At 40.6% G+C, this 21,669-nt stretch overlaps 1 protein-coding gene across 1 annotated transcript; it reads right to left on the bottom strand.

Annotated features, from left to right (window-relative positions):
* Window positions 1-1,057: 1,057 nt before the first annotated feature.
* Window positions 1,058-21,017, bottom strand: LOC109482985 (acyl-CoA synthetase family member 2, mitochondrial-like). Its single transcript, XM_019785943.1, has 18 exons — window positions 20,664-21,017; window positions 20,029-20,157; window positions 19,714-19,779; window positions 19,172-19,293; window positions 18,588-18,635; window positions 18,334-18,457; window positions 17,731-17,826; window positions 17,391-17,530; window positions 17,027-17,121; window positions 16,693-16,769; window positions 15,815-15,919; window positions 14,739-14,887; window positions 4,422-4,476; window positions 3,725-3,811; window positions 3,463-3,515; window positions 2,887-2,947; window positions 2,474-2,545; window positions 1,058-2,026 (listed from the first exon to the last, which is right to left on the bottom strand). Exons 1-18 carry the CDS (start codon window positions 20,814-20,816, stop codon window positions 1,970-1,972), a joined length of 1,689 nt encoding a protein of 562 aa, XP_019641502.1. The 5' UTR covers window positions 20,817-21,017; the 3' UTR covers window positions 1,058-1,969.
* Window positions 21,018-21,669: the final 652 nt, after the last annotated feature.

Raw genomic sequence — 21,669 nt, forward strand, 5'->3', positions numbered from 1 at the left:
CCGAAGCCTGGTAGAGGCTACACCACGTGTACCAGTTATAAACGGAACTCTCCTACCGCTGCCAGCTGTCCATTTATAATTATGACCACATGATAGCAGCCATGAAATGCTCGTTAACAGTCAACCAGCAGGCTAGATTTTTTTATGATGAATTTTATTCATAACGATATGATGACAAAGAAGACTTAGTATATATAGCGACAGATAGACATCAACTAAATGACACTGCACGCTAAAATTCCGAGCAGAATTCAGAGACTTTGATTCCAGAACTCACGTCCGTTTCTTTTCAGATTAGAATCTATGATGCACAGGTGCATGACGGGATGCAGACCGTGTCCTCGGGTACGTTTTTTTTCACCACTTCCAAGGCCTAAACTTGTTTTGTTTGTTTGTTTTTATTTATTTAACCAGGGGGATACATATCGCCCGTGGGGCGCTTTTCAATGAGCCCTGGGCCTGGGGGAAGACCCCAAACAAAAACATCAAACTCAAACTAATACAAACTTGTTTACTATTATAAGAATAGAATATGAACGATTTAATATAAACATAATTTATACTAATATGTTGAAAAAAAAAGATATTTGATGAAGATGAACACAATGTTATAAACATGAAGATTTTTAAATCTGCTCTGTTTTTTTTTAATTCCAACATTTCATGCGCGCGTCGATGTCATTCATATAATGAAATCAACATGGCCTAACCTTCATCTAGACCTAGCATCAAGCAGCATGTTTTAAAACACGTTTTACGTTTTCTGTTCAGCTGGGAGTCAGGACATCACTATACACTTCCCAGCAAGGCCCTCCCGACCGAGGGACGACACAAGGTTCTCACGTCTGCACACATACAACCCAAGGTTTCTGGAGGACGTTCACCTTTAACCTACCTACATCCTGACTACTACCAGAATGTACTGTGCCGTACTGTATTGTGCATAGCATTTTTGGCAGAACATCTCTCGTGTAAGGTCGTATTTGCGTATTTAAGGATCATCCTGTGTATATAAAATGTTTTGACGGAAAAGATATCGTCTGCAACGGGCAAAATTCTGATGCAACGTTGACCAAAAATCAAACGAAAATTCAGTTTTGCAAAGGCGCATTACGTTCTGTCGACGTGCTATATGCGCCTCTACTACCGTCTATATTTAAGATCTGAGGGACTAACAACAAATGGTAAACCAATTAAGCAATGTATTTCATTTCTTACTATGACTGTATATTGTTGCGCTCGTAAAATAAATTGTAAGGTATCACATGCTTAAAATGTAAAATTAGTGTTTTGATGTAAGAAACTACTATAACAGTATCTTGTGAAATCAAATAACAGATATATGGAGAAAGCTTAAATCTTTATGTTTCTTTTCCTACCATAAACAGCTATTAATACTACTTACTACTATTACCTAATAATGATTTAACATAATGATGATGTTTATCTCTGCACTAAAATACAAGGGACCCAAGTTGACGTACAATTGTGAGTCAGTCTGGTAGTTGATCCAGTTTTCTATATTAGTACTACTTCTACTGTCAGTCAGTCTCAAAAGACTATATTAGGACATTTGAATGACTTAAAGGTTGGACATTTTTCATTCATTTTTTAGATGATGTACCATATATTATGTTGAATTCGTTTCAAAATCATTGTTTTTTTCGATTACTTTGGAGTCAATAGGCGTGCAGTTTTTATTGCAATTACTACACAATTCAGCCCCATAGGCTGCTATGTTTTACAAGTAAACCATTCATTGATATAGTGACCATTTTTATATGATGTTCTCGTGATATATGAAGCGAAATATTAAACAAATGTAGCCTTGTATTTTGTATCCGTCATATAACTATCTGAACGTCTGAAGCATAATTAAGACACTCTTGGCACCATGATATCAAATTTAAAAATAGGAATGCAGCATATCCTTTGTCATCACGATAATATAAAAACCCGTAGTCGTGACTTATTTCTGCAGAGCCAGCTTCTCTATGGCGACATCTCTCAGCTTCTTCCGGTCGACCTGTTTCCAGAAAGTGTATTTTTCACGTTAATCTCGGTGATTATTAAACCTTTTAAAGGCATCCAGTGCAGTTTTTAGGGCTTGGAAACCTGCTTCTTTAAAAGTCAATATTCTAGTCACTTATCTACGTACTGAGTTGAAATCATACTATCCCAATGAAGAAAAACTATCCAAAATTCTGACGGAAAATGGTTACTGGAAGGGCCCTGGGCTGATTTTTAGGGTACCATCCATGAACTAAAGGACTCATCTTGGGGCTTGTTTCTGCAGTTTTAAATACTCAAAGTATGAAATACTGATTGAAATTTGCATATGTGTCAGTATGTGTCCATATCATAAAGATTGTCTTATTCAGAATATTTCAATGTTTTCCACGCAATGGATGCCTTCAAAGCAACATAGTTTAACCAAAAGACGATTCGTGAAAATGATGTAACAAGAAGATACCTTTTGTCCACTTGAGGTCAGAGGAAAACTATCCATGAAGATGACGTATTCGGGGCAAAAATCATCCACCAGCTGTAATGATAGAATGTTTATCGTTACATCCTCTGTATAAATATTAATATATAAATGCATATCATAAGCACATGAGACGGTTTTGCAATAATGAGGCTCATGCAATGATATAGTCCTTTGGTAACAAATTGCGGAAAAGTTTTAGAATTACAACATCTATTTTTAACGAAGTACGATAGCGTACATATTTAGACACATCCTGCCATTTGTAGGCTTCTACTAAACTAGCACAGTATTATGTGGAATGAAAAGCAGCAATTTTAATGTTAAGCTACATCGATATCATTATCTCTACTTTCAGTCTATGGGATCATTCAACATGTCAGGATATCTGTACTTACCCCGTGGATTTCTGAGAACTCCCTCATCTCTTGTAGATTTGACGTTTGATCTTTCTTTAGTCTAAAGCAATAAAAAAATTATCTGGCCATTAGTTAAAGGTAGACAGTTAAAATGCTATTTTCGATCACATGGAGGCACTCCTGGCATGATATGGCATTAAGTTTGCAATAGCATAAATCATATATTTTACATCGGAGATTGCATACCCCCTTAAAAATATTTACGGATACACACAGGCGCTCGCTCGCACACGGCACACACCCCCCACCCCCACCACACACACACACAGACACGCTTGGTTACAAGTTGAATGTGATCATGAAATGACAAAGAAAAGATTTTTTTTCCTTTGACAAAAGGACAAAGACAAAGAGTGCAAGCACATACTGTCATATGTACAACAAATTTCAAAACATATATTGTAAATTTGGCACATGTCGCTTCAAACGTAGTCACATAGTGTGTATGTACCTTTCTCAGTGTCTGTGATAGGACTAAGTTTTAGTAACCTGCTAGAGTTGCCCACTGTGTTCTGTAAGGTTCTATGTTGCTCAATAAAAAACTTAGTGACTTACATGATACAGGCACAGATCTCTTCCACAGAGGCAGGGTCTGGTACACCAACCACCTGAGACAGAACGCGGATATCAAAGATCTCTGTCGTACGGTGGCCCACAAGACGAGGCAGGTGTTCGCGCAGATGACGCAGGTGTGTACTTGTGGGCCACCGTACTGTCGTAGTTTGTACAGTTGTCAAATTCACAATATCTACAAAATTCATTGAATATTTTAATAGTTCTAACCATCTACACAGAGATGATATGAAAATGTGATTACCTTTACATCGAAGACTTTGGGATGCGTCAGTAAGACTTGCTCGACCATCGTGGGATGAACATTTGTTGAGTCCTTTATGATGAATTGCTAGAAAGGATTTTTAAATCAGATAATGATTTAAAGTGAAATGTGACCCAGACTTTAGGCCACAACAAGTAAATTTTATGGATGACGTCCTTTGGAGACCCTAAATCTAATGCGAGAGGGCGAAAAAAAAACAAGAAGGGCCCTGAAAAACAAGATGCCTAGATTAGAAATATACTAAGAGACGACAAATGTTAGGACACAAATTGAATGAGGTGACACAGTGTAACAAGCAAGAAGTCTTTTATTCATCATCAAAACAGCAATAAATCAGGTGGAACAGCAGTTACCGTCCTGTCCTGTTTATTTCATTACATTTCTGCAAAAAAAAGCAGGTGCTCTTTACCCATTTCGCGTTACGGGTTTCATGTCAATCTAATGATTTGCGGCACTGTCGTGACTCTTTGGTCATAGTTACAGGAAGCGGAATTTCTTGGTTTTTTTCTAGGAACAGGCCAAAATCAATGCGCGCGCGGACGTCATCCATAGAATTTACTTGGTGTGGCCTTATCTAAAAATAAAATTATGTTGTGTCAAACATAATTGAGATGATGGAGAAAAAAAATTCCGGCTGGCTAGAACAGTGACACAGAGCATGATTACAGTCACTTACTTCCTTCCTGCCGGTGATCTTCAGCAAGCCATTTTCTTCAAGAATCCCAATGTCACTGCAATGCAGAATTCATATTTATCAATGCGTTAAAATAGATTCAAAACTACATGAAGCTACATGAAGGTGAGCATCATTAGATATAAGTTATTATTATATTCGGGCATCATTTGCATAATTGGAGAATATGATCAGATGATATAATTTATGCATATTCGCACACAACACTTTATGGGCTTCCCACAATTGCAGTATGTTTTGCCGACGTGATACGATTTGGGTAAGTTGCTTCAAGTGACCTAGTCACCCCTATTGAGCTGATTAGTACAACCCGTTCTCTACCGCCGAACAGGTTGAACGAAATTTCATACGGATGTGACTCTGTGACAGATCAGAACTTTAGTCTGCAAACCTGAGGATCTCAAACGTCGTCGTCACAGGTGGGAATATCCGATCCCGTTTCTGATTCTGAACAGATGAATAACTTACAGAAGTTGTCTTCTGTAGAGAGTCATTATATGTAGTTATCGTTTCGATATGTGTCTGAAGACTAGACCAATTGTCAACAGATAGTGGCGGAAGCCTGGTCGTAACGATTACTTCTGGTTTTCAACTACATCGAGTTATGTTCAATATCTAGTAAAATCTTGCTCTCGAAAGAGTTTATTTGGGGGGGGTGATAGTTCGTGGCAAGATCATTTAGGGTTTAATACAATTAAGAGCAAATGTCTGTAAGGATCAAACAATGGTGGCAGGGGTCAAAAAATCGATTTGGCTCAAATTTTGCACAGTGATAGTACTTGGCCCACAACCCCTCAAAATAGCTTTCTTTCTGCTCCACACCGATCGTTGCCATGGTAACGGGCCAAACATGTTTTTGGGGCCATTTTCCCTGATTTGGGCATGTCAAAAACATGAAAATTACCAATGTTTAGGACGCGATTACAAACAAATGCTTGAATATATCGGAAAGACAAAAACTGTGCTGAAATCACCAACTTATCTGCTTTTCTAAAATAGCTTTAAACTTTTCCAGAGGTCCGTTTAAAGGGCCTGGGCATCCCTAAGACAATACAGTGTTTTTGGCTTGTGAAATATCCCTATTTCTGCCCATTTTTGAAGCGCTGTAACTCCAAAGATGGTGATTTTTTTTCTTTCATATTGAAATCACAGATACATAATCATATGTGCTATAAAATGCATGTTTGCAAAGTTTGGCCAATTGTTTGGTTCTCACGTGGTTGTCCTCTGAAGTAGGTCATATTTTACATTTCAAGAAAAATACCAAATTTTGTCATATTTAAGATGCAATATATACAATATGAAAGCAGAAATCTAATAATGCTTTGCACAATATGTAACCCTATTGATTGTCTATCAAATGCATTATTGTGGAGTTTGGAGTCTTGTTTTGTTGCTGTGTACTTGTCCCTGAAAGTAGGCCATATTTTCGACATGTGGTAAAATTAACATTTTCGGCTGTCTTCCAGGCTCTATAACTGACAAAGTGGAGTATTATTGGAACTCAATATTTGTAGGGTATTACATACATGTATTGGGTGTGGAATGAATTCTTGTTGAGGTTGGACTCTTGTTTCGTTGCTGTGTACTTGTCTCTGAAAGTAGGCCATATATTGGACATGTGCTAAAATTAAGATTTTGGTCAATCTTTGAAGCTCTATAACTAACAAAGCAGGATGTTGTTTTCTTTCATTCTTCGTAGGGTAGTAGATACATGTATTGTGTATCAAATGAATGCTTGTGGAAGTTGGCGTTTTGTTTCGATGCTGTGTACTTGTCCCTGAAAGTAGGACATATTTTGGACATGTGCTGAAATTATCGTTTTTGGCTAACTTTAAAGCTCTATAACTGGCAAAGTAGGATTTTATTTCAATTCAATCTTTGTAGGATAGTACATACATGTATTGTGTATCAAATGCATGCTTGTGGAGGTTGGAGTCTTGTTTTGTTGCTGTGTACTTGTCCCTGAAAGTAGGTCATTTTTGGACATTACAGAAATTAGCATAGTATACGGCTGTGCATGTGTTTGAAGCTATAGAAATGACGATGTAGGATTTTATTTCAATTCAATCTTTTAAGGGAAGTACATATATGCATTTTGTATCAAATGAACTTATGGAGGTTTGGGTCTTGTGTCATTATTGTGCACTTGTCCCTAAAAGTAGGCCATATTTAAGCACATACCGGTCTGCGCTTGAAGCCCTATAAACGCCAAGGTAGGATGTTATTTGAATTCAATTTTCTAGCAGAAGTATTTTATCTTATTGTGTATGAAATGAAGGCCTATAGAAGGTGGGTTCTTGCGTAGTTGCTCTGTACTTGTCCCCAAAAGTAAGCCATAATGAGGACATATTCTATTGTTTCCTTGTAGCTGTCCCCGAAATTAGGAAATATTGCTCACGTTTCTATATATTATATATAATTATATAGTTCTGTGTCGTTTGAACATTTGAAAAAAATCCCTTTTATTCAAAAACAATCATTGTTTAATCACTTTGACATATTATAAAGATTCAAGAATGTGAGCAACCACACTAGGGAGAATTGTGTTGAAAATAATAAAACACCGAAGACACATGATTTGGTTTTTCAAATTTTGAATCAAGGAGAATTTTTTTTCAAATGTTCAAACGACACAGAACTATATATATAATATATAGAAACGTGAGCAATATTTCCTAATTTCGGGGACAGCTACAAAGAAACAATAGAATATGTCCTAATTATGGCTTACTTTTGGAGTACAGAGCAACTACGCAAGAACCCACCTTCTATAGGCCTTCATTTCATACACAATAAGATAAAATACTTCTGCTAGAAAATTGAATTCAAATAACATCCTACCTTGGCGTGTATAGGGCTTCAAGCGCAGACCGGTATGTGCTTAAATATGGCCTACTTTTAGGGACAAGTGCACAATAATGACACAAGACCCAGACCTCCATAAGTTCATTTGATACAAAATGCATATATGTACTTCCCTTAAAAGATTGAATTGAAATAAAATCCTACATCGTCATTTCTATAGCTTCAAACACAGCCATATATTATGCTAATTTCTGTAATGTCCAAAAATGACCTACTTTCAGGGACAAGTACACAGCAACAAAACAAGACTCCAACCCCCACAAGCATGCATTTGATACACAATACATGTATGTACTACCCTACAAAGATTGAATTGAATAAAATCCTACTTTGCCAGTTAGTAGAGCTTTAAAGTTAGCCAAAAACGATAATTTCAGCACATGTCCAAAGTATGGCCTACTTTCAGGGACAAGTACACAGCATCGAAACAAAACGCCAACCTCCACAAGCATGCATTTGATACACAATACATGTATCTACTACCCTACAAAGATTGAAGGAAAACAACATCCTGCTTTGTTAGTTATAGAGCTTCAAAGATTGACCAAAATCTTAATTTTAGCACATGTCCAATATATGGCCTACTTTCAGAGACAAGTACACAGCAACGAAACAAGAGTCCAACCTCAACAAGAATTCATTCCACACCCAATACATGTATGTAATACCCTACAAATATTGAGTTCCAATAATACTCCACTTTGTCAGTTATAGAGCCTGGAAGACAGCCGAAAATGTTAATTTTACCACATGTCGAAAATATGGCCTACTTTCAGGGACAAGTACACAGCAACAAAACGAGACTCCAAACTCCACAATAATGCATTTGATAGACAATCAATAGGGTTACATATTGTGCAAAGCATTATTAGATTTCTGCTTTCATATTGTATATATTGCATCTTAAATATGACAAAATTTGGTATTTTTCTTGAAATGTAAAATATGACCTACTTCAGAGGACAACCACGTGAGAACCAAACAATTGGCCAAACTTTGCAAACATGCATTTTATAGCACATATGATTATGTATCTGTGATTTCAATATGAAAGAAAAAAAAATCACCATCTTTGGAGTTACAGCGCTTCAAAAATGGGCAGAAATAGGGATATTTCACAAGCCAAAAACACTGTATTGTCTTAGGGATGCCCAGGCCCTTTAAACGGGCCTCTGGAAAAGTTTAAAGCTATTTTAGAAAAGCAGATAAGTTGGTGATTTCAGCACAGTTTTTGTCTTTCTGATATATTCAAGCATTTGTTTGTAATCGCGTCCTAAACATTGGTAATTTTCATGTTTTTGACATGCCCAAATCAGGGAAAATGGCCCCAAAACATGTTTGGCCCGTTACCATGGCAACGATCGGTGTGGAGCAGAAAGAAAGCTATTTTGAGGGGTTGTGGGCCAAGTACTACCACTGTGCAAAATTTGAGCCAAATCGATTTTTTGACCCCTGCCACCATTGTTTGATCCTTACAGACATTTGCTCTTAAGAACCCACTTGATAGGTCTATTGTTTTACATTCCATGGTAAAAGTGAGCTACAACGTACTTGTAGTTCAACCAACTACCACACAGTTCAGCCAATCATGACTTCCAAGATCGCCCCAAACACGACGTACGAATTCGAAGTGTGGTCTCGCTGTATTGAACCGATAGTTTGCTCAACAACAACAACAACAGTTTGTACTACGTTTTTCTTATCATAAAGACAGAATTTCTGTGTGCCTCCATTTCCGTGTCCATGCAGACACATTTTTGTGCCTCCAGGGTGTCCAGATCAAGTAAGTTTAGGCGTGGTTAGACTTGAAACAAATGGCCTGGAAACAAATTATAGCTAGAGTTAACATCGTTGTTATGCTTTTTGTCTAGCCGCAGTTTGATAAAGAAGAGGCGATCTCAACCCGACAAGGAACCCGGCAGGAAGGAGAAACAATAACAGTAAGCAACTTCCTCAAAAGAGTAAGTGGCTTGAAAAATAAAGAATTGATCCGGTAACATTGAGAGGAAGTGTGGTGTCAGAGAACCATTGCTATAACGTTACAAAGTAAAAATGGCTCTACGTGCTACTGTCTGTGGTGTATTTCTGCTAGCCGAACTGCTGTGTAGCTTCCAGGTTCATCACGACCTCTTCGTTTTGGGTGAAAATGTCACGGAAGTACCGGAGGATGTGGCAGTCGGTAGCACGGTGGTGCGGCTGAGAAATTCTCTTGCCGCCAGTCGTGTTATAAGTTCTGCTGACGACGCCAACGGGACGTTTTGGTCAGTCAACATCACCACGGGGGACGATTGGGGACGGTTTGGGGTTCGTGCTGAGGACTTGGCGTTGGTCGTAGCGGCTCCGCTGGACTACACGTTACACTCGCGGTACAACCTGACGGTGGAGCTGACAAACACCGGGAACAAGAATGTCTTGTACGTGACCCTTGTCATCGTAGTCATAGACGTGTCTGGATACCCGCCATTCTATAACAAACAGTGTGAAACGCCAGTCCTTCCGGATAAAGAGTGGAACGGGAACTATACTGTATTCACGAGTGAGGGATTTTATGCTTCCATTGATGGAGAGATAGTTGGGTCGTACGGCGATTATCTTCAGTACCCTTTGGCGAAACGCAACGCCGCTAACTTCCTCTTAAAAGGCGATTGCTCCTTAAAATATATTGCTAGTTTAGGGAGACTACGTGGAGACGATAGGCTGGTCGCCTCCGTGCTCGAAGAACAGAATCAAGGTAGAGTCGAACTTGAATGTCAGGACCGAGAGTGGCGGTCTAAAGGGAGGATTACTATATTGGACACTAATATCGATAACGACCTGCCTCGGTGGGCACTGAGTGGCGACTTCAAGATAAAAGAAAATGACCGCTATGTCTTTGCCGCTGAGTTGTATGAGATACGGTCCACGTCGTCATATTGGTTTGTATGTAGTGCTAACTTGACTTTCCTTGGAGGCAGAGTTCTGTTTGATTGGACATATCATTACAACGTGACAGGATGTCCTGAGGGTCGGTACGGTGTGTACTGTGAGAAGAACTGTGTTTGTAAGAACGGCGCCCGCTGCCATGGGTTTAACGGTGCGTGTGAGTGCAGCCCGGGCTGGAGAGGGAGGGCCTGTGATATTCCCTGGCCTGAGGTCGCCATCGTAGAGAGACCTGGCGATTTAGTCGTGAAATACATCGGTACCAATCTGACTTTAACCTGCCTGGCTCCACATATTCTCGTGGCCAATATGACTTGGACTTATCAAGCAGGACAAAAACATTACGACACAAAAACTGTCAAAGAAGGGACAGTTCAGAACAGTTCTATCAGCTTTCGGCCGATCCTAGAATCGGCTAACGGAAAATATAGTTGTATGGTACATGCTGAAGATGGTCAGCTTTTTAATGCGACTTTCATACTGAACGCCACCGAATGCCGACCCAACTATCATGGAGAAGATTGCAGCCAAGTGTGTGACTGTGAGTACGGAGGGACGTGTGACAGGTGGGAGGGGTGTCTGTGTCCTGCAGGCCGTCGTGGAGACAGGTGTGAGCACGATTGCGCACCTGGCACATTTGGGAAGAACTGCAGTATGACGTGCTACTGTGAAAACAGCGTCTTGTGTGATCCAGTCAATGGCAGCTGTATTTGTGCTGAAGGACAGTCGGGTGAGTTTTGCCAGATCGTCTCCAATCCTGAGAGGAATCAAGTCCTTGCTGTAGTAGTGTTAGCGTCCGTTATTCCCAGTACTGTCATAATTGGTTGCATCGTCACTGGACTCCTGGTGAAAAGGGGTTGCCGACGCCAAAGAAAATCAGAACAGCCAACAGAAATGACAACCTTGACAGAAACCCTTTCGTCATGGGAAGTAGATGAAGAGGACCTTCACTTCGAGCACATGATCGGGGAGGGAGAGTTCGGCCATGTCGTACGGGCAAGACTTCACGTGCCGGAATTAGGCTACGAGGTTCTGGTCGCCGCTAAAAGTATCCGGCCTGACCGTAAGACGGCGTCGGCTGTCCGCGACTTTCACCGAGAAATGGACACTCTCGCGAGAATCCACGAGGACAAAGAGGGGCACCCAAACGTAGTGAAGCTTTATGGATTTCTGACCAAGTCAGACCCTCAGTACATCCTGGTAGAGTACGCGAGCAATGAAGAATTACGCCGGTATCTGTGGAGTTTGCGTGAACAGTGCAAGATCACGGGGGATAGGAAACTGTTAGAACGTCTCGGTTTTGCTTGCGACGTTGCCTGTGGGTTATCGGAGCTGGCACGTCTGAAGATCGTGCACCGGGACATCGCAGCTCGTAACGTCGTCATCAGCGACAAAAAAGTGGCCAAGATCGCGGATTTTGGACTGGCGCGCGACGTCTACGTGTCGTCGGCGTACGAACGCACCACGCAGGGCGGAGAGGAGGAGCTGTTGCCGCTGAAGTGGATGGCCGTGGAGTCGTTACGGGACGGGGTGTACACGTGTGAGAGTGACGTGTGGTCGTACGGCGTGCTGCTGTGGGAGATCGCCAGCTTTGGGGAGGAGCCGCGCTACGCTGGAGGTCCGATGCACCCGGACGTCTGCACACTGTTGGAACTACTAAGGAAAGGGGTCCGTCTTCAACAGCCACAGAACTGCCCTCTGCCGGTGTACCGCATCATCAGGTCATGTTGGGTATTCAACCCATCGAGGCGGCCAACGGCCGAAGAATTGTTCCGGAAGATTGACCTGCTGAGGCCGCAGAGACATGCTGCGCAGCCGGTCACTCACAACACCCGGTAAGGGACTCTCGAACCAATGGAGAACCTCCCGCATATACCTGTACATCGTTATTGTCATATATTAAGGCAAATTAATTGTAATAACACTTTAACATTTAAGGCTAGACATTGATAATATCTAAGAATCTTAAACATAAAATTGTCATGTTGTGGTAATTTCAAATAACGGCAGTGAACCTTAATCCGACACTTTTATGCACAAGCAAGATTGAATGATGAATCCACAACCAGACATTCGGTATTTTCGTTAATCATTTAGTGCATCTTGTAGCCTGTTTTTAACGCCATACCTACGTGTGTGTCACTCTCCCAACCATTGAGATATCGCGGGAAAATTGCGTCTTCAACATCGCTCCCGATTTCACCGTGCCCTGCGTATTCTGTTCTAAGCGAAACCTTAATCCGACGCCATGCAACAGTGTAGCTGTTTGCCTGTAATTTTGCTATTCACAACAACATTTTTTTCTCAATCCCTTTGTCAAACAACAGACACTTATACAAGTTATCAACGGCATCAAAAGTAAGTCGGCAGGCCGGTGCACCGCGGTGCAGCGCTACACCAAATCACGTGGCTTGGGACTATTGAATTTACAAAGAAGGGGACCGCATTCGAATCAGTTACGGCGGGGCATTTTAGTTCCAAGAAAGGAATAATTGAAGAATTTTACAATAATGTTACCAGTCAAAAAACTTAATTCTGCACTATTCCGGAGTATTTGTCACTAATTTTGGCGATAATACAAGTGTTGCGATGATTTGCCACATCCACGTACAGACTAGTGGTATCGTCTTCAACAACAACAACAAGTACATTTCGGATTCAAAATGGCGGTCGTGTTCGATCGGCCGCTGAATGACCATAACGAACTCGCTCTGTGCTTAAAAAGAAGGACACTTCTAGGCAAGTGGTTTGTCAGCAACACACACCTTATTAATTGTTTTTTTATTCGCTGTAACGTTGAATGTATAGCATGAGGATGTAAAGGAGAAATTGTCGATGTTTTGACCACTGTCCTTCCGGAAGCTTCCTCCCACGACATGCCTACCAGTGTAAAACAGGCTGACAATTTTCATGACCTCGTCTCCACAACATGTTGACTTCGTTAGCTCACTGTTTCAAGTTTTTAGGCTGTGTACCTTATTGAGTTTGTAAAGCAATTAAAAGATTTTGCATATCAGTGCTAGATCCTAACAGACAGAGGAGTGTTGAAAAGTGTCGGATTAAGGTTGCGTCGGATTAAGGTTCACTGCCGTTCACATGATTTCTTTTTTTATTTTGTAAAATATGACCTTATTGAAATACGGATATTACAGTTTATCATATAATCATCATTATATCATATAAAAGGATACTATAGAAAATTAACATAACGAAAACCGTATGGGCATTAATTCCATAATTTTTAACAAGGAGGGGCAACTTAAATAGAATACTTGTTTAGGCCTTATAAAGAGGGCGTATGTAAGTATAATTTAAGGACATTAAAGTGTTTACTTAATTTTCTATTTAAATGAATTAAGAATACTTAAAAGATGCCAAAAAATCTAAATTCGAACTTAATTCGAATTGTAATAGTTTTCCCCCAGCTCTTCGGCTGTATTATAGTTTTTCCATAAATATCATATAAAATCTTTTGAAATTTGTTTGCTCTTGATGGTACACAATAAAGCCAGATTATTTCCACTGGGACAAGTTGTTTTGAGGTCAGTTTTCTATTATAAAAATTGCCGTTGTATATTTTGTCATGAATGATATGCATGTACATTTAACCTTACATTTACATGGGTTAGATTATTTGAATGTCATCAGAAGGCATCTCAGCAAGAACCTCATACGCAATGGATACGCTGAATTGTTTATGTATACACGAGATGTGCGTCAGAGTAATAAAATAAGCGTATTGTGCGTATGACTACGCATGAAAGAAATGTGTGTATGCATGAACTAGTGCGCAATTGGGATATGCAGATGTGTGACAGGCAGGTCATAAGTTATAAGTAGGCTGTGCATCGGACCCCTTCCGGACCCCCGTATGTCCAGAACACAAGATATGAAAAGCTGAGTTCTGCTGCAGTGCCAAAGTAAGCCGGCAGAGGGTCCAAATTGTAATAATTTCTTTGATAGCCTATGATGGTAACCTAACGGCAACCAACTTGAAGTTTCTTGACAGCCAAAGCTTCTCGAGTTGACGTGCTAAACCACATGCAACCAAACATATCAACGTTACATATACAAACACACATCTAAACGTGACCATCATCAAGATATGAGATTGCGGAACTCTTGGTCTAGGCTACTAAGGTAAGTCTTTGACTAGAGCATACATAATTGCTTATACTTAATTACCTCACCTCAATCTTGAACACATTGAGCGAGAAGGAAAGCCTTACCCCCAGTTTTTCTTACCAGCTGTCAGCTTGGCCTCCATAGTTTTCTCATTGTCTCGTCGATAACACTAATAAACGTTACTTTGCCATCAGTGCTCTCTTCTGGTACATAGAATAGCTCAGTCGTTTTTTTGTTTAAGTTATCTAAACGCCGTGCATTGTACAACTGTTGGGTAAGTTCATGCTTTGTCTCTGCCATACATTGTACCAGTTACGGTTGTTGAGCAATAAAGTTGATTGATTGCATTCATACATATGCCACTGGTAACGGGTAGACATGGCTTACCCAGTTTTGTACCAGCCGTCAGCTGTCTTCACCTCCGCAGTTTTCTCATCGTCTCCTCGGTAACACTTGAACACAAAGTAGCCTCGTACCCAGACCTCTCCCTCGTGCTGCAGGGGGACGGTCTGACCGCGTCCGTCCACCAGCTTCATCTTAATAAAAGTAAAATATATCTGTGTAATATTTTATCTATTCTATTTATATCATGTATTCTTTACTTCAGGCACGAAGGCCCACGTCATTGCGTAATTTGAAAGACAGTAAAGAGTGCATAGAAAGATAAAGGCATCAATACAGGTAAACAATAGAAATTAAAATAAATATAGTGTTGGTAATTATAAAAACAATTCATAACCGTTTATAGACCAGACCAAAATAGTGCTGCCCTGCAGTAGTTACTGAGGTTGGATATGTCAGAGTGAATTGCAAGTTTCATGGTACCATTACTAGAGTTGAGAAGGCGAGTGATGGCTCGGTAGCCACGGGAAGTTTTAATTTTTGATAGCTCGGATGTCTTGTCTCTGTGAAAATCCACTTAAGTTTTCTGTACTAGAAACCTACAAACAGAACAGTTTCAGTACCAAGGACAGCCACCATACCTGTATGTCGTCATGATCAACAGAAAATTTTGTTACATCTAACTCTAGGCGCTGTTTAACTTATATAGTTGAGATACTCCTACTGTACTCGCTAACAACGAATTGAAAATATATACATTTAACGATTTGTGACATTAATGCTAAAGACATGCATTTTCAATAATAGCAAATGAAGGAGTGCCCGAGAAAAGAAAACAATACTAGTAGGTTTCTGGCGCTTCCTTGCATTTTTTTATGTTGAGGTTGTATTTAATTGTGTATACTGTGTGCGTAATATAATTGTGTAGGTTCATTCAAACAATAAACAAAGAATTGTAATCATTGTTGACGTCAGTTTGAATCAGTGAAAGTAATTTTTTCAAGTCAATCTATTCAGTAGGTAAATCACAATATGGATGGCTCTCCGTCTACTATTAAGTATCTCGTCATTGTTTTTACTGTAAATGTAATTGCATGTAAATAGAACCTTTGGGTCCTTACCTCCGTATGTGGCAGCAGATTACCCACTGTCGACTCCAGCTGCTCTGTCGTCATTTCACGACTTGTTACCGTCAGGGACAAGGTCTCGGTTATTCCGTAATTTTTCTGTCGGGAACGGAGACAAGTTGACATGACAGGCCGTAGAAAGTCTTTTTTATCAAACTTGCTTTTTGTCAATGCATGAGCAAGTGCATAATTAAATTAGCTTTGTCAGACTAATTTATCAGAGAAAATGGGGGCATGTTGATTTGAGTATTTGGTTGACATCAAACATACTGTAAATCGTACAAAGCAGCTGCAATATTGGAAAACGGTACTGATGTCGTGGAATGCCAACATGAATTCCAAAGGAAAAGACCAAATTGGGAAGAGTTGAAAATGAGGAGTTCATTATTCGCCATACCGTACTCTGTGTGTTGAGTCATTTGTTCAAACTTCATGATCAAGTAGATTCCATTATGAAAGAAACCTTTTTTTTGCCAAGCTTGATTTTTTAAATTTTTTATTCGCACGCTCGCACACATCAGAGGGTGTCATCCATATAATCAAATCAACTTGGTCTTGTGTAACATTCATAATTATAGTCTACCATTGGCAATGTTCTCTTACCTAGCTTTTTGTGTTGGATCTAAAGTTTTAACTCTAAACATGTAACTACCAACACAGATGAACTCTCATTATACCATTGACAAGAATTAATAGTTAACAATTTAAAATTAGAGGCTAACATTGACAATGGTTAACAATCATAATTAGAGTCTACCACAGACAATTGTTAATTTTCAATGTTCAACGTTTGTAATTTCCACTAGACTGTTTTTACAATGTTCATTGTTCCCTACAAGACGCCCCAAATGATCAGCCCTTTTCATACTCACAAGTATCTCTACGCCTGGGAGGACTTCTGCGGCACGCCGTACTAGCTGCTTGGTCACAACATTTCCACCAACTTTAACTGAAGGAATAAACATTTGCATCAAGTTAGACAGCTTGAATAATGTGAAATATATGTAACGCAATGTAATGTTATGTGTTTATTTTTAATGTAATGATTGTAATGAAATATCAATGTCATTCAGGCAACATTATACATGTAATTCTATATGTATGTCTGCAATGTTGGTATGATGATAAAGAATTGAATTATCTTACCTATAGTACGTTGAACGTATATATATATGATATCATTTTCTTACAGGCTTACAATAGTACCTTGATTCAGAGATGATAAGTCATATTCCTTCCCAGATGGATCGTGTAGAAGCTCGTGTAACGTCCTCACGTACATCAACGTGGTGGCCTCGCACCTAAACATGTAACATCCCATTGAATATATCATCAACGTACATGGATTCAATTTCAAACTGAGTCGATGAAGGTAAGACATCAGCCACTGACGAAAGGTAGCTGATGCTTCATGAAACACCTGAACGTTTTCAAAACCTATCCAGTTGCCTGAGTGACAATTTCCTTGTACATGTGTAATTTTTACATGATACGCACAAGTGCACATATATCAGACAGTCCATGTAATTCTACATTTCACTGGTAAGTGTACTTTGATAAGTAACGAGACCTTTCTTCCGTAATAGCTTCAAAGATTTCTGTCATAGTAGGGAATTCGTTGCTTGGAAAGACAAGAGTAAATCCCGCGATGAAGGGAGCTGGGAAGGCCAGCGGGAACTCCGGCAGATCTGTGGGCAGCAGCACGGATTTCTGTAATAGAAATTTTGAGTAATTAGGATTTTAGGTTTATTCTATAGTTTTTGTGCTATGTCCTATGTTCAGAACTATGAATTAGATTTTGCTATTCTAAAGATGCGAAGTATAATTCACTACATATCCTTCCCAAACACTTCCCCCTCCCCCATTCTTACCCTACCTCAACCCCCCCCCTACTCGAACTATTTGCCTACCCTGGTATCCATGCCAATGGCCCTCATGTGTAGGCGCGTGTTGTTGACAATGGAGAAGCTGCTGTGTTCAACACACTTGGGGAGACCGGAACTTCCCTGTGTGGGGGATACAAGTTGGCCATGCCATGCTAAATCATACAAATCAAAAAATTTGTTTAAAAACTTTTGATCCAGCGAAAAAAAAAGTTATCTCACCTAGAGCTTTCGACCAGTCAGGGCCCATCACCCTTCACTTAACCGCGACGGGGGCCGACATCGTCTACCAGATACCTTTGACCCAGTGTTGACGTCACACACCACGTGACAAGCCTCACTGGGTCAGTCTACTGAGGATCACCAGAGTGATTGGTCGAAAGCTCTGGGTGAGAGAACTTTTTGTGTGGGACCAAAAGTTTTAATTTGAAACATGTAACTACCAATACAGATGAACTTTCATGAAAGTCGGAAGATTTGTAGTTCCTAAGATAGTGGTGGAAGATTACTATCCTCTACCAGGCCCCGATAGTCGCTGGAAAAAAAAGTAGAAATTGGCCGAAATAAAGGGAATAGTATACCAGGGGAGTTAACCTGCCAGCCTCTATGTGTTAAAAAAAGACTACTTACAGACGTAAGTGCAAGGATGACAGTATCGTGGCAATCCACTTGGCTCAGGGCTTCCTGTACACGTCCCCTAGCGGCCTCATCGGTCCCCAGGCTTTGAATGTCTTCTAGATTCTGGAAAGCGTCACTGAGAGAACAGAAAAACAAGTAATTTATAAAAAAAGTCGGGAGACAAAGAGGCTGTCCTAATCAATTTATTGTGATTGACAAGACTACCAGAGAAGAAAATATATTAATAATTGATATGTCAGACTTACTCGTGATTCTTGTCTCCGATGATGACAATGGATCTTAAGCTTGGTATTCTGTTGAAACGACATGTGAAGAATTGATGAAATAATACATAACACTGTCGTCAAAACGCATTGTGTTAGAAAAAAACCCACCCTCTTTAACAAGCGGTCGATAACTTTAAAAAAGAATACACATATGATATATCATATACGGTAAAATCTGCTGGCGTCTCGTCACTCCTTCATAACTTGTCATTTGAATATTTTTGCTCCAGGATTTTGCAAATCTCGGAACTGTGTGCATGTAATAATGAAATCAAAAGTTGATGAGTCTTTGAAATATTTGGTGTAAGAATTAGCCGCCTGGTATCCAGTCTTATCGTGGTTGGGGCATGGTTTTTGGGGCAGGCTGTGTCACACGGTACCACAGGCCGCCAGGTAGGAGCGTTACGCTAATAGAGATGGCACGCCCGGGGAGTTATCAATCTCCCATCGTGAAAGGTCCACTGGGAAACCAAGGAGGTGAGCGGGGAAAGAGCTCCTGCAGCCTCGAGGAAAAAAAAAGCCCCAACCACGATAAGACTGGATATCAGGCTATGAATACGTGCGTGTCAGTGGTTAAGTTCTTGGTCTTGTTTGACGTCGGAAACGCCTTCCTCAGGAACGGCAGTGTCCCTTCGAAGTCTTCAGTGGAGGGGAAATTTTCGATCAAGAAGATTTTAACCTCAATCTGGATAAAACGAAAATGAAGTGCCTCATTAGAGATTGCGTTTGGACTACTTTTACGGTGTTCAACGTATTTCTATTACGCATATCGAATATTCTAACGTCAGCAGAACAAAACAAACTTTTCATCATCAGGTATATACTGGGACCCGAATATGAGTGTTTGCAGAACTCAGCACAGCCTGAGGAACGGCACGCGTGCAAAATTATTAGCTTGATTATTAGCACGCGTGAAAACTTGCGTGTAATGAGTACGCTCACGTCGTGCAAACACCCATTTGGGGTACCCGAAAAAAATAGCGTTAACGCATTTAGTTTTACATTTCTTTATCTACTATATACCGTGCCAGCTGTGTTCTACTCAAAACTATATAGATGAACCCCGGAGATGCTGTATGTATGCATATGTATATATATGCATTACCTTGGCCATCACTTTGCTTATGACATCTTTGTATGACGACCAAAAGTAGAGGGGGGTAAGCGGCACCTGTATATAAAGAAAGCAAATACTATTAAGATCCATTTGACATAACAAGTAGGTTGTAACTCTTACTCTGAATCAGCTGAAAAATGGTTTGACAAAGAAATAAAATTTTGGATGGATGGATGGATGGATGGATGGATGGATGGATGGATGGATGGATGGATGGATGGATGGATGGATGAAATAGGTACTTTTACCAGATCAGCGTATCAAAATCGATCAAGTGAACTCTAATATAGAAAGAGGACTTACAGCGACGGCGCCTATCTTTGCCAAGGCAAAGCACAGCGCGACAAACTCCGGCCTGGTGCTCATGACCCAGGCCACCACGTCACCACGGCGGACTCCGATAGACATCAGTCCCGCCGCCAGACGGTCTGCCTGGATAGAGAGTGTGTAATGTTATCATTTTATCTGGAATACTAGGGAACATTGAATTTTACTTTGTGCAAACTGCACTTCTTGCACTGGAGACTGTTGGAGCAGAACGGATAGACAGGTGCCGACTGTAAGGGCCTGGTAACATTCGTCGTACCATTGTCGTACGATCGGAAATTGTGGGCAATCTTATGTTAGTCGTGCGAATGTCATGTAAAGTCCAGCTGTATTGCTACCGTTAGATACTTGTTGGCGGTTGGTTCCGTCGTAACCTGCCTGCAAATCGTACATCAAAATCACTCGACCGTCGGAAGAGAGAGAGAGAGAGAGGTTGACAGAGAGAGATAGAGGGAGAGACTGAAAGAGAGAAAGAGAGGGGAGATAGAGATGGAGAGAGGGGGAGTGAGAGTGAGAGAGAGGGGGAGAGGGAGAGAGAGGGAGGGAGAGAGAGAGGAAGAGAGAGGGAGAGGTAGAGAGAGGGAGGGAGAGAGACACAGAGAGAGACCTACCTCTTGTTTGACCTCAGCATACGTCATCCTCACGCCCTGCTTGCGGAAGACGTACGCCTCCTTCCCGGGCCATCTGGCGGCGGTGTCGTCCAGCAGCTGTCCCAGCGTCACGTTCACCAGGGGCTCATCACACAAGGTCTTCAGGTAACTCATGGCGGGGGAGCTGACTGGCGAGGTCACCTCAGGAACTTTTCACAGAAAGTTACGGCTAACATCGATGAAGATGAGACATCCAGAAAATGAGATACACAATGAAATTGTTACTCAAGCAACTTAATGGGTTTTGAAAACTGTCCGACTTCAGTGACTGAAACTAGTGGTTGCTACTTGAAACTAGCCTCTACCAGGCTTCGGGAGGCGGCTGGAAAGAGTAAAAATCGGCCAAATAGAGTGATAATATACCATGGGAGTTTGTCTGCTGGGAGAGAACATTTTGCCGCACCCGGGTTACATCATGTTGCAGCAGATGCCATGCAGAACTGAGTTCAGCAGGGACTGCATGGTCACCACGTACATGTATATTAGTGTGCTTGAGTAAGAATAAACAAGGCAGTAGTTTGTCAAGCTGGGCCATGTGAAGGTAAACACGATGCATTCTAGTTTCAAATGTGGATCACAATCGCAATATTTATTATATTTCAATGGCCTCGAAGCTACAATGTAGTGTAGTACTCACGTACTTTTTTTAAAAATCAGTTGCAGTCTCAATTCCTGGATCTTTATGCCAACACTTACAGATTGTACATTGGACTGGACTTTGGTACCCTGGTACACAAAGTATACAGAGCGGCCTCGCTATTTATAACGGCAAAAGTACAATGTATATATAGTCAAATGGATGGATTTAGTTCTCGTGTTCTTAAATGCTTGATTGAAGTGTTGAAAGGGAAAATGAATGATATACTTACAGCTGTACCTGGATACAGAGTTGGTGATAGTCACGTACACACAAATTTGTATCCAACCAAATCCTACAGCATTGACTTAAGGTCAGGCACGTGAGCCG

This window comes from Branchiostoma belcheri, unplaced genomic scaffold (assembly GCF_001625305.1).
Source record: "Branchiostoma belcheri isolate BF01 breed outbred unplaced genomic scaffold, Haploidv18h27 scaffold61, whole genome shotgun sequence".
In the NCBI taxonomy this organism is placed as follows: Eukaryota; Metazoa; Chordata; class Leptocardii; order Amphioxiformes; family Branchiostomatidae; genus Branchiostoma; species Branchiostoma belcheri.

What these genes read in the sequence shown, in the direction of transcription:
- LOC109482985 (XM_019785943.1), bottom strand. Translation starts at nt 20,816, where the DNA reads ATGAGTTACCTGAAGACCTTGTGTGATGAGCCCCTGGTGAACGTGACG. An exon ending in TCCCAGGCGTAGAGATACTT is followed by an intron (nt 15,920 to 16,692) that starts GTGAGTATGAAA and finishes CGTTCCCGACAG; the next exon opens with AAAAATTACGGAATAACCGA. An exon ending in GACGGCTGGTACAAAACTGG is followed by an intron (nt 4,477 to 14,738) that starts GTAAGCCATGTC and finishes TCTGCATTGCAG; the next exon opens with TGACATTGGGATTCTTGAAG.